At 44.2% G+C, this 13,946-nt stretch overlaps 1 protein-coding gene across 1 annotated transcript; it reads right to left on the bottom strand.

The window, feature by feature from the left end:
• Positions 1–244: 244 nt before the first annotated feature.
• On the bottom strand, positions 245–11,667 carry LOC119219852 (sodium/potassium-transporting ATPase subunit alpha-1-like). The gene is made up of 23 exons (XM_037475293.2): positions 11,571–11,667; positions 11,168–11,278; positions 9,110–9,169; positions 8,075–8,176; positions 7,843–7,944; positions 7,644–7,757; positions 7,412–7,546; positions 7,150–7,267; positions 6,792–7,060; positions 6,390–6,698; positions 5,866–6,000; positions 3,740–3,932; positions 3,474–3,649; positions 3,247–3,383; positions 2,748–2,898; positions 2,479–2,647; positions 2,205–2,359; positions 1,986–2,109; positions 1,725–1,870; positions 1,506–1,636; positions 1,332–1,433; positions 514–605; positions 245–399 (listed from the first exon to the last, which is right to left on the bottom strand). Exons 1-23 carry the CDS (start codon positions 11,580–11,582, stop codon positions 371–373), a joined length of 3,072 nt encoding a protein of 1,023 aa, XP_037331190.2. The 5' UTR covers positions 11,583–11,667; the 3' UTR covers positions 245–370.
• Between the last annotated feature and the right edge of the window lie 2,279 nt (positions 11,668–13,946).

The following is a 13,946-nucleotide window of genomic DNA, read 5'->3' on the forward strand; positions in this document are numbered from 1 at the left end:
ACATATCCACCAACACACACACTTCTGTGAAGTTTTAATGTTTCTCTTCATCGTAAAGTTTAGGAACTGTTGAGGTGGATCCCCTCCGGACCGCACTCACTGGTACGTGCGGTATCTACTGTACCTTGAAGCAACATCATGCGTCTAATCTCTGAAAAGAGGTTTTTAGCCTCCACCGGTCGGAGACGCAGCAAAAGAAAACACAACAAATTCCCAACTAGCATCAATGTACAATAGTACGGAAATGTTTTATTGTGATTGGCATATACATCTAAATATTCTTATTTCATCCATGCTTGGTGTTTTTTTGTGTGATTGACATATCAGACAAACGACGAGTAAAACAACAATGGAACACTGACTGTGTGGCTCAGTAGTATGTCTCCAGCTCCACCCAACCTACAAACCAAAAGAGACAGAATTAGGGACCTCACATTTACTCCTGGTTGTCCTTCACAGTCAAATACTCATGGAAAGCTTTTTTAGCACAGTAAAGGTAAAGTAAAGTCTTACCCCCTGGGTTCCGTCTGAGGATATATTTTCTGACTTCATCGTACAGGAAGATGAGGAGGGAGTAGGGGAAGGCACAGAACCACCAACATGGCCTAAGGTGGGACACAAACACAGATGTGATGTTTAAATGATTCAATATTTTCTGTAAATACTGTACATCTTGGACTTTTCTTGGCAATTCATTTCCATATCAGGATGAAAATTAAGAAGTAAAAACAGAAACAAAAACGCAGACCAGAGATGATAAAACAAATGGAGACAGGTAGACAAAGATTGGGAGAATAGACTGAAGGAGAGGACACGGTGGGTGGGAGGGTGAGTTTGAAGAGACAGACACAAATAAGATGAAGAGTTGGCAACAAAGAAAAGAAGCTGGAGGAAGACGCAGGGGAATAATGAGAAGAAGGAGATGAGGAGACTTCAGCTAATGACCCCCTCGGCTTCCAAAGTGACTCATTACTTCTGCTTCATTCTGCCTCCTGAGGGGGAATTACTGGTGACGCTATGTGCTAGATATGTAATCCACACGTTTTTAATAGATCATAAAACAGATGAAAAAGCACCTCTTTATCTGGGAATACATGGAAAATCATGTCAAAGCACTGTCTGAATCGTCAACGAGCTTCTCGGACGTGTGGTGAGTGAACAGAAAATGGGATTTCATGGATGAAGGAGTTAAAAAGGATTATTAAGTGTTAATTACAAGGATGTACTGCATGCATTAATATAAACAATTTACATGGAAATATAATACAGAACTGTGATGGGTAAATATCACAGATTGCATATGTGATTGTCTGAGTGCATGTTTTACTCACTTAAGAGGGTACATTTTGAGGGCAACGTCCATGCCTGGACAATATGACAGGAAAGCAGCCAGAGCTGTCTCCTCAAACAGTCCAAAGATGAGGACACGGTTTCTGTGGGAGCAAAGCATTTGTTAGACCTAGAATATTCTATAGCGACTCCTGAGGCTATTAACGTGTACGTACTTCATTCCCTGTTGCAGGATGGAGTTCCTCCTGGTCTTACAGATGATCAGATCGGCCCATTGGACGATCACGATACTGACGAAGAAAGCCGTGTGACATGTGTACTCAATGATCTTTCTGCGCTCGTACGTCTGCAGGATGGAGACGGAGACAGAGATTAGAACGAGTCCCCCTCTGTCCTCACATCGGATGGGAGTGACAAACACGGCGGGGACTCACCCACTGCTGCCCGTAGCTGTCCTCCAGGTCGTTGACCATTTTGTCGTCCCACAGCACCCTGATCCCCAGCAGGTCAAGGGGGAGGAAACCGTTTTCAGCCAAGATCACAAAGTACGTGAAGAAGCCGGCTGCAGCCTGCATCATTCCTAAAAGAGAAGAAGCACTTTGATGGATCTGTTTCAGGTGCAGCGTTAACCTTCCAAAGGGATGGAGAGGGCCTCAACGATTCACCACCACACAACAGCACTCATTCACGCTTACCGATCTGTCCGTAGGCCATGCTGATGAGCCTCTCGTTCACCAGCTTGTCTGTTTTGGGGTTTCTGGGCTGCCTCTTCATGATGTCGCTCTCGGCATTTTCATAAGCCAGGGAGATGGCGGGGATCTGGCAGTCGACGAGTAAATAAAAGACAAGTCTGTTGAGTATTTCTGATCTGTTTGTCGCACAAAGATGAAAAAAAAGGTGTGTTATTGCGTCACCATGTCAGTTCCCAGGTCAATGCAGAGGATGGTGACGGTTCCCAGGGGCAGGGGGATGTTGGCGAGAATGAGGAGGAGGAAGGGGGACATTTCTGGGATTTTACTGGTCAGCGTGTAGGCGATGGACTTCTTCAAGTTGTCAAAGATCAGACGTCCTGATGAGAACAGGAACATTTTAACCCCCCATTTTAAGCCAAAAAGGGATGATGGGAATCCAGTGGGAACATCACCATTTCTTGGGCAAACAAAGTAATCTCCTTTGCCAATCGGTTACCTTCTTCCACCCCGGTCACGATGGAGGCAAAGTTGTCGTCCAGCAGGATCATGTCGGCGGCCTGCTTGGAGACGTCAGATCCAGCGATGCCCATAGCGACGCCGATGTCGGCCTTCTTCAGAGCGGGAGAGTCGTTCACGCCGTCGCCCGTCACGGCCACGATGGCTCCCTGCGGAGACGGAGGAGAGGCGCCGTGAGGTTTGACAACAACGATGTAGGAAAAACAGACATCACCGACGTGTTGGCTTCTTAAAGTCTGTGGCGCTCACCTGTCTCTGGCAGCCCTCCACAATGATCAGTTTCTGCTGCGGGGAGGTTCTGGCGAAGACGATTTCAGTGTGGTACTTGAGAACGTCGTCCAGCAGCTCGGGAGTCATTTCCTTCAGCTCACCACCGTGGACGACACAGGCCTTGGCATCCCTGGGGAGTAGATCACAGCGGCATTAGGACAACACTTGTAAGCCCACATCCTGGATCTGTGAGGGAAGCTGAGAATGGGCTACAGGAACATCATGAAGCAAGACTTCTTGTGATCAAATTATTGCACCATTAGCAAAAAGCTCTTTACGTTCAGACCTTCATTTCAGACGATCAAACTGTTTCAGTAATGGCTTTCATATTTTAATAAACGTTGTTCTGAGAGGATACCTTTTTCTCCTTCACAAACAGCCTGAGCATGTTTGGTCTCTTTTTTTCTTGTACGCGTTTAGGGAGGATGAAGAAAATCGGCTCGCTATGAGACTCACACAACTCAGAACAAAGACTAACCTGGGGTTGACCTCTGACACCGGTACATTCAGGCGGGCGGCGATGTCTTCAACCGTCTCGTTGCCTTCAGAGATGATGCCCACGCCCTTAGCAATAGCCTTGGCTGTGATTGGGTGGTCCCCTGTCACCATGATAACCTGAAGGAGAAGACGAGTATCAGCACAGGAAGCGATCGTGTTTTTTGGCTTGGAAGTGACTTGAAGTGCTGCACAAATGAAAAGACTCGCCTTGATTCCGGCGCTCCTGCATTTGCCGACGGCGTTGGGCACAGCAGCACGAGGGGGGTCGATCATGGACATGAGGCCGATGAAGCAAAGGTTCTCAGTGGGGAAGTTCACCTCCTCCGTGTCGTAAGCAAAGTTCTCTGGGAACTGGTCGTCGGGCAGGTTGAAGTGGCAGAAACCTGAGCGAGAAGAGAAGAAAATGCTTCACGTGTCACTTTTTGTTCTATTTTATTCCATCGTGAAGATGGGAGGATGTTGCGGCGTCGTACCCAGCACTCTCTCTCCCAGACCCCCCAGCTCCACGTAGGCGTTCTGGAAGGCGTCTTTCAGCTCGTCGTCCAGAGGCTGCTCTTTGCCCTGCAGCATGATGGTGGAGCAGCGGTCCAGGATCCTCTCTGGGGCGCCTTTCATCACCAGCAGCTGCTTGGTCTCTCCCGGAGTCGCGTTCTTGTGGACGGAGAGCTGTGGGACAAGAGGAAGGATGGATTTTAGAGGTGATCAGGTTATAGATTTGTGCATATGGTTGTAAAACATATTCTCGCATTATGAATACAGGTTTTAAATTAGGCCATGTCTTTAGGGTGAATTTCCAGAGGAACATTAATTCCCTTTGTTTACTTTAAGGCAAAGTAATGGTAATGGTAAATAATACATTTTATTTATATAGTGCTTTAAACCAACACATTTAGCACATGAACAGAGATACAGCAATAATGTCAGTTTTTGAGTTTGCCAAAGCTCAAAAGATCATGCGAAGACCGCGTTGTCACGGCAACAAAGTTTTTCAAAAACTTCCAATATTCACAGTGACTTATCATCATCGAGTTTAAGGCTTACTGTATATTCACAGATTTGAAGTTGATCAGATTAAAGGGCTAGGAGATGAACATCTAACTGTAGAAATTTTGCATTGACCTAAGCCAATAGGTGGCGCTGTACTTTTTCGAAAATCACTGCATGGGAATACGTATATGCCTACACAAGCATCATGAATTAACATTTCTAGCCAGAAATATCAATGTTCTTTGGAGATATAAAATGTCGTCCAAAATTGACCAAACTGGACGCAAGTTCACATCCAGGAAGTTTTGGTTTTAATAACTCTTGGTTTTAATAATAACTTTAATAACTTTTGACCCCACGGGTGTCAGGATCAACTTTCCAGATTGAAACCGATCGGATTTAAACTCTCGGAGGAGTTCGTTCATTTGTAAATCCAAAATACAATGGAAATTGCAAAAAAACAAGCTAAAATACGGAGAACAACTATAGCGCCCCCTAATGTTTAAAAAAATGTTTTAAATGTGGGAATGATCAGGGACCCAATGTGAACATATGCTAGAGATTTTGTGAGGACAGGCCAAATACTTTTGAAGGCCTTTAACTATTAGGCCACACCCCTTACAAACTTCATTGGTCTATAACTTTGATGAAAAATGAGATATCAACAATCTTTAACTTCAAATAACTTTTGATGGAATTGAGCCAATGATCACTTTCCTGAAGATTTTGTAAGAATCGGACCAAGCATCTGGGAGAAAATCACAGAAACGTGTTTTTCACAGAATTCAAAATGGTGGAAAAAATCAGTAGGAGCATTTGTATACCATGATTGACTTTTTTGTAGAGCAAAACCAAGAGGACCTGTCTGCAACATTTCAAGTCCATCGGTAAAACTGGGCAAAGATTTCCCCAGAGGGAGCACTTTTGGGTGCGCTAGATAGCACTTGTTTTTATCCCCAAATTGCACAACCCCAAGAATCAAATTTTTTCGCACTTCTGAAGCACATGCAAAAATTCTTGAATATAATGAAGGCCTCAAAAGTGCGATTGAAGTGGCAAAATAATAATATGAAGAAACACAACTTTCAGTCGGCTCAGGCCGACTAGTCGTAGCGAGGACCGTAAAAAGCAAATACAACCCAGTAAGTAGAAATTTCTAAGTAAAAAGTCGGTCTGCAATCGTCTGCCAGGCTTTTTCTCTCTGTTTAATTACAGCTGCTGTATTCCTTTTTTGTATTCCTTTTTTTGCATATTGCATCACCTCCTCATAAATTTCCATTATCAGTTGCTGCTCAGCGGGTGAGAAATATGTTGCACGTGGCGTATTCTCCATTCCTGCATTAGTAAACCTGTGATGGATACCGTGGTCTACTTAAGAAAGTCATGGACGCGCACTTATCCCAGCTATGTGCACCTGGATTGACTTAGCTCCCCTTTCTCGTCCTGGCTCGGCAAACGTGCAACCGATTAAGATCACACTAAGTCAAGCTGCGCTTTTTCAGTTATCTTATGGATTTCTTTATTTTACTTTTGTGCAATACCTCCCAGGACTTCACCTGCAGAGACAGGTTGAAGACACGTGGAGGCTGTGGGAAACTGCGGGGTTGTTTACCTGATATTTGTTAGTGGAGTTGAAGGGGATCTCTGCAATCTTTTCGTATTTGTCTCTCATGTTACTGACGGGTCCACAGCAGAGCTCGATACACTTGAGCAGGGCGGCTTCTGAGGCGTCACCGGCTACTTCTCTCTGTGGATTCAAGCAAAGGACAAAGAGTTAGATCGCACAACATCACAAGACCAACGTTGTTTGTGATTAACACATTACAATATATATCATGGGTTTATAAACTATGTGCACAAAGACAGAGCAGGTGGATAAAACCTAAACTGCAATGATTCATTAAAAAAAAGATCAATGTTTGTCTGGCCGCCCCTTGCTACAGCCACAGCTATATATTTCTCAAAGACCTATAAATATGTTGATTGCTTTATATAAAGACTTGCAGTCTGCCAGCATTTTATTTTCCAAAAGGCTTCTTGCCAAGATTCTGCTTTGTGCTTGTGTACGAAAAGTGGTGAAACACCCAAAGCCAGAGGTATCTTCCTCCACTGGTAAAATATTTGGACTCTCTTCACCTTCAGAATGGGGACGTTGGACTGCTCTGCCAGGAACACGGCGCGGTTGCACAGCCCGGCGACTCGGGCCAGAGCGTTCCAGGTGGCAGAGCTCCTGTCGAAGGAGGCGCCGCTCTGGTTCTCCGTGGTGTCGGCCTCGTGGATCTGGTTGTCGAACCACATGTGGGCCACGGTCATCCTGTTCTGGGTCAGGGTGCCGGTCTTGTCGGAGCAGATGGTGGAGGTGGAGCCCAGGGTCTCCACAGCTTCCAAGTTCTTCACCAGGCAGTTCTTCTTGGCCATGCGCTTGGCGGTCAGGGTCAGACACACCTGGAGACGGAAAATAAGCGTCTCAGTCTTTGAATCTACTGACGATGACACTCTGCACTAAGGGGGAGGAGTGGGGGGGGGGGGAGAACTCACGGTGACGGTAGCCAGGAGACCTTCTGGCACGTTGGCCACGATGATGCCGATGAGGAAGATGGCGGCCTCCAGCCAGCCGTACCCGAGGATGACCGAGAGGACGAAGAAGGTAACACCGAGGAAGACGGCCACGCCTGTGATGATCTGGATGAAGTGCTCGATCTCCTTGGCGATGGGAGTTTTGCCGCTATCCAGACTGGATGCCAGGGCAGCGATGCGACCCATGATGGTGTGGTCTCCGGTGTTGATGACGACTCCTATGGCGGTACCTGGGGAGAGCAAACCGGTCGTCTCCATTGATTGACTGAGTCTCTGTAGAACAGATGACGATGAGCTTTTATGTGTCCGGCTGCTGTACCTTCAACACAGTTGGTGGAGAAGAAAGCGATGTTCCTGGTCTCCAGCGGGTTGTCGTTGGAGAAGTCAGGGGTACGAGTCTGAGGCTCAGATTCACCAGTCAGAGAAGAGTTGTCCACCTGAGGCAGAGAGAAGTAAAGCAAGAATGAAACATCAAAGATATCCAGAGGAGTGAGAGGGACGTGATGTCTATGGTGATACTCAAAAACGATTTTTAAAGTATTTAATGTCCCTAGTGCTCCAACAGCCTTTGAGGTACGGACCTTGCAGCCACTAGCAGAGACAATCCGCAGATCCGCAGGGATCCGGTCTCCACCTTTCACCTCCACCAAATCCCCAATCACCACCTCCTCAGCGTTGATGCTCTTCTTCTCGCCGTCACGGATGACCAGAGCTTGCTACGAGACCACAGGGGGAAATGTATCTTTATATCGTTAATTTCAGGATAAAATGATTACGCTGTGACTATTTTTGATGTAGTAATCATAAACTCACCTGTGGGACCAGGTTCTTGAAGGAGTCCATGATCTTGGAGCTCTTGGCCTCTTGGTAGTAGGAGAAGCAGCCGGTGATGATGACGACAGCAGTGAGAACGATGCCCAGGTACAACTGCAGCAGGGGATTGAAGACTCGGTCAGTTGATCTTTGTGCGCGTTAACCTCTTTATCTTTTATCTCAAGCAAAGAGCCCTCACGTTATCATTTGCCGGGTCGTCTTTTGAGGCCGCATGGATACCGTAAGCCAGGAAGCAGAGGAGGGCGCCAGTCCACAGCAGCATGGAGAAGCCACCAAACAGCTGGAGAACAACCACAACACAACACGCAAGCCTCAAGATTACATACACAGCTTTCTCAGTCAATTTACATCCCGGCATTTGAGTATGAAAAACAGGTGTCTGGCCCTCCTGGCTGAAGAGGAGCCTTTACCTGTTTACAGAACTTGACCCATTCAGGCGTCGTGGGGGGAGGCGTGAGGGCGTTTGGGCCGTCTCTGGCCAGGATCTCTTTTGCTCTGGAGTTGGAAAGACCCTTAAAAGAGACATAAAAAAGGCTTGAGTTTGTGTGTGTGAGGTGTGTCGGCGTTGACTGAGGAACGTTGGCGCCTCAAAACCTGAGAGTCCTGTTCTTTGCTCTGCTGCTCTACATCTCAGTGACATGGACGAGTCAGAGGCCTGTTTCAACTGTTTTATTTGCTCAACACTCTTAAGGAGATTGTGAGATGTATGTTCCTGGTGGAGGATTAAAGGTTAAAACATAAACATCAGCGACCACATCCGCAGGAGGAAATATCTCAGTATTCTATTTACAATTACTGCTTCCTTTGTGTAATTAGAGAGCAGAACGTGCAGATAGGCCTCATTCACAGCTCATGATACAGAAACAGAACTGTTATTGAGCCGTGCGTTCAAATGTAAAAAAGGCAGAAGTGGGGTTGAGTGCTGCTCGTCTAAAAGTCAGCTTTTGGTCAGACGCCATAATAGAAAGGAGGTGCTAACAAGTACACCAGTCCTCCTTTAGCTTGGAGACGCCGCGTCATGTGACCCGCGTGTAGTTCTTTTGCTACTTGCGTTCGGTGTCGTGCAATTGTGTTTGCCTGATATTTCCCAACGCACAATGCTGTTGTGTTTTAGTGGAGGGAGCCGGAACGATGCTAACGTCTGGGGTGGCACTCTATAAGAACGGTGTTCCTATGTGAATGAAGTCTTTGTTGTGGGTCAAACGCCAACAGACTGGTGCTCTGCTGCCTTGCAGAGAGTTTCTCATTAAAATCCCTTCCCTTACATTTCATACAATTTTACTCTAATGTAACACACAAAGTATCTGCAAGTGACAGTGGGTTTGTGCTTTGACCTCAGCTCTCACTGTGAGATCCTACTGCTGGCCTTTATCTGCCTCTGCGGCTCACACACACACATTCTGTGAAAAACAAACCATCACACACACACACGCACACACACTCACCGTGGATAGGTCGGTCTCATACTTTTTGTGAAGTTCGTCCAAGGTTAACTTGTGATCATCCTATGGAGAGAGAGGGAGAGATTGAGCCAACAAGGTTCATATATTCGGGAGTTTAAAAAAAAGTTACTTTAGTTCATCAATACACTGACAGCAGCATTCGCTATATACCCAACTGAGATCAGCTTGTGCCATTCTGAAAAAGGATTTTGCACTCAGCGCTACTGCATAGTTACATACATGTTGTCAGAATATATAGCATTCCAGTAAAATATCTTCAATGGTAACGATCTCAAAATTGAAAAGTAATTAACACTAGACATTGTTAGAAAATGAATGTTATAGTCAACATAAAAGTAAACTTTATGGTAGAATATTGCATTGATATGCATTAGATTGTAGGGGAAAATATATTTAAGTGACCACTGCGTATACATAGTAAGTATAGCAACCAAAGGCCAAGGTTTGAAACGTATCAAACAGTGCTTTAACATTACTGATTCTTTTGTATGCTGTTGATTGGATAACAAAACCCTCAACTTCAATTGATATGTGGTTATAACCAATTACAATCACTTTTTACTTTGAATTACCTTATTGTGAGCTACCAGCTTAACATGGTAGGTCTTAATCATACAAAAATCCAGTTGTAAAATGTTGTGGTTTTGTGGGAGACTTCCTGGAGTCACAGCTGGTTTTGTGGAACTTAGGATTGGAGTGAATGATTTTAACTCGTAATGTTTTTTTTTCTTCATTTTTCATGTAAGTTGAAGCACATGTTGACATATAAAGAAAGTGATCTCTCTCTCATCTCTTCTACCCGTCACGTCTTGGTACGGTCAAATCACAACATACAATCATACCGTAAATTGTGGCAAAAGCTGCTGGGTTTTACAGTTGCATTGATAATAATTCAGATTAATGTAAATAATCATTGTCCTCTGGGTATGTGTACACATTTTTGTATTCTATGACGGATTTTTCTTTACTACTACTAAGAGACTGTAACTAAATGCTCGCCATCTCAACCTGATTACACCAACTGACATAACTTGACATAGTTGCATTGGATTGGATGACTTAGAGCTCCAGAAATGAGCTCATACTATCATATAGAGATTAGTTGACATATGACCAGCCTGTTAGTGAATGTAGATTATGATATCTATGACCGTAGAGGTAATTTGGTAGATGTTCAATTGGGAGCTAATATTTTACATGTATAGTGCTCATTTATGCAGCTTTTCCTGCTTTTCCTGTACTTATTGATGGAAATTTGCACAAATGAATGTTAAACTGCTAAGTTTAAGGTTAAGTTTACTGTTACATAAAAATGTATTGAGTGAAGTAGACATTAGAAAAATTGTGGCAACAAAGTGATGTTATTGAATAGATTTAAAGTCCAAGTCAAACTTGGATTTAAACAATAAATTTAAGTCCGGGCAATGGCAATGTGTTGAATTAACTATGTGCTAAAATGTGAGTTGATATAACTTATTTCATTCAGTAAACCAAATTCAATTTTACCAAGATTAGTAGTATATACCACTCAATTTCACTCAAATATTCAGTAAATACAAATCAATTTCACCTCAACATAAACCCATTTCAAATAGATATTCAATAAATGTAAATTAATTTCTCTCAAATATCCTGTTATTATGAATTACTTTTGATAAGTAAACATGAATCAATTTTGATTTAGATTCACTAAACATTTCTTGTAGGCCGATGGTAGTGCATGGAGCAGAGAGGGTGTGCTGGGAACCGCAAGGTCGGAGGCTCAAATCCTGGCTGCCCCGCAAGTGTCCTTGAGCAAGATACCCAACCCATAATTGCTCCCCGAAATATAAAAATGAAACCATGGGATAAAAATGTAATGTAAGTGGCTTTGGATAAAAGCGTCAGCATGTAATTGAAGTTTTAGTAATTGAATTTTACACAATTATATTATTCGGCACTTTGTTGCCACAATTTTTTTGAGTAAGCATTAGTCCCATTTTTTTAAGTGTAAGGAGTAAATCATAGCCGCAGTGCCTTCACATCTGGTTGTGTACTCACCAGGTCAACTTCTTTCTTCAGTTCCTCTATATCCTTCTTCCCTTTAGCTTTCTTCGATTTCTTGCTCCCTCCGTCTGAGGTTGCCGCCAACTTGTACTCATCTTTTCCTCTCTGTATTGAAGAAAGTGAGAGAAAGTGAGCCTCTGAACCACAGCGAGCACATGAGGGAAGTCTGCTTCCTCTGATGCTGCACCAGCGCAGAGCGATGTCAACCTTGCTGTTCAAACATGCTGCAAAACGTGTTTATCATTGTTAAGACGGGTTGCGAATGGCTCACACAAATATCCCCAATTTGAAAGACTATTAACTAAAGGAAGAGAAAGCATACAGTACAAAGGCCATAACCATCTTAACCTTAACCTACAGGACTAGTCCAAAACATGTGACGAAGCTCAATACTTACCCCCAGTCCCATGGCAACGCAAGTCTGAGAACTCGATCCAATTGTCTTTTTAAATTGCAACTTTCCTACTCCGCCTCTCTCTCTCTCTCTCAGTCCAGAGTCTTTGCATCAGAATACTTTTATACCCACTGGTGGCTCATCTGCCCTGAGAGGAGGAGCTCAGGGTGGTGGGGGGGGGGGTAAAACTGGACAGGTGAGTGGCGGTGTGGGGCAGGTAGGGGATGTTACTGGGTCAAAGGCAGGCAGTGCTGGAGGAGGACTACAGAGGGCATCGGGTTGGGGTCGCTTAGTTTACAGTACAAACAGGATGGAACGGATGAAAGTACATATGTAATAGGTAATGGAAAAATGACAGAGGGTTCTCAGGTGAAAGTCCTGTTCCGCAGGTGACTGACTGCACAGAGATGAGTGATAAGTTTGAATAACTAATGAATGAAAAAGGGCAAGAGGCTGATTAAAACTGACTTGGAGGACTTGGGAGAAAGGTTGAACGTAACCTCGTAGCAAGAGGAATGCAAAGGGAGGAATCCTTTAGCGCTCCCTCTTTCACTGTGGAGGTCAACGTGGCACCTTGTAATTGATCCAAAAGACCTTCCACCTCATTCAAAGTCAGACCCACACTGGAATGTCTCTCACAATGCGAGCGCATTGTGTTTAGGTAAAACACTGTTGGCTGAAGGGGATTAATACACCAATAGTATTCAAATAAATCCGTCTTGTACACAAGCCTTTAGGCGAGCTTCTGGTTCGGCTGCTACTGACTCAGGAAATGGATATGTTTAATTGGTTGAGCGATCAGGAACCAAACTGTTTGCAGCTGCAAGCGATCGCCGCACCTCGGTGCTATAAAGCAAAGCCATAAAGTTTGACTGGAATAAATGATTGAGTCACACGATGCCTCGGAGCCTTCCCCGAGTCCTTGAACAGACAAAGCGATTTCTCAACCGGTCATCAAGCCCGTACGGAGAAACCAAACACTAGAAACAACTCCGGCATGTATATAATCGCTCGAGAGATGCAGCGGACAAAGGGTCAACCTGTTATCCAAGAAGCGGCTTCCTGTTCACTGCACCTCAACCGCTGTTGGCTGCTGGACTTGTTTGTGCTGGAGTTCCTACTGTAAACTTCCTACTGTTTATAGTCACTAGAACACGAAACAGGGGTGGGGGGGGAATAACTGGCAGTACACTGGAAGTTAAATTAGAGGGTTGGTTCACTCAAATCCGAAAAGGCATTTACGGACTTTACTCTCGTTGGATAAAGCCAACTCAGAAGTCATTTCAGACATCATTAGATCTGCGGAGGAGGTAAAAGTGTCCTTTTAACAAAGTGTAGGGCTTCAAAAAGTTATCAAACATTCTAAAATACTCACTCTGGCTACAGCGAGTGTCCCTTTGGCTTAAAGTGTATACGAGGCCTCGCTGTAAATGGTTCACCAGGCTGCTGGTTGCCCTTGTAGTATTCAAACTGTCTCAAACTTTGAACCGAGTGTGACGTAGAAGCATTTTAAAATGTGTAATAATACTCTGATACCAAGGAGCTGTCAAACATATGGAAGGATGTTTATGCTCCACATGAATCAAGACGCTTTAGTAGTGCTCATAAAAAAACTGAAAACAAAGACTGGGTCTGACATTGAACACCTCAACTGTGCTCTGATGGCATTCTCACCAACCGCCTAAATAGGAATACGCACAAGTGGTAAAAGTTCAATGTCTTGGCTTTAGAGGCAGCTGGATTTCAGCGTGTGACCCTTGGGTGGCAATCAACATGTTACGCAGACTTTGTGCAGCCCTCAGCCGTTGCTCGTCCTCCAGAGGCCTCGTTGGGTCCTCGCGCAGCGTCACAAGGCAACTCAAAACAACTAAAAACGTCTGTGTGGTCTCACTTTGAATTGTGCTCTTTTTTTCTTGTACCTCACAAATAGCTTTTATTAAAAGCGGTCAGAACAGAGATGATGCACATTCACCACTTTCTTGTTTGAGAAAATTCCGCATTTTATTTTCTTGCATACTGAAAAACTTCCCGTTGAATGTGGAAATATACGATATTTCAGTTCCCAACTATGACTTATGTTTACAAAATGTAATAAAACTGTTAATTGCAAAGTGAAGTAATATGTTCTCATTTTCCAAATACTCCTGTTTTATAGGAGTTCATCTATTAAACACAATTAATTCCAAACAAGAGAATAAAACAACACATTTCTTTCTTTCATGTTGGGAGGGGCCGTTTAGGGGGTCTTACAATGTTCCTATATCCTCAAAAAGCTTCGAAAGACACGCACAGTGTGCGAGAGCCACTCCCAGTTAGTTATGTTGCTGCTTCACATTTTCAAGCAATGGCTGTTGACACCTGCAATTCCCTCAGGATCTC

This window comes from Pungitius pungitius, chromosome 3 (assembly GCF_949316345.1).
Source record: "Pungitius pungitius chromosome 3, fPunPun2.1, whole genome shotgun sequence".
NCBI classification, from domain to species: Eukaryota; Metazoa; Chordata; class Actinopteri; order Perciformes; family Gasterosteidae; genus Pungitius; species Pungitius pungitius.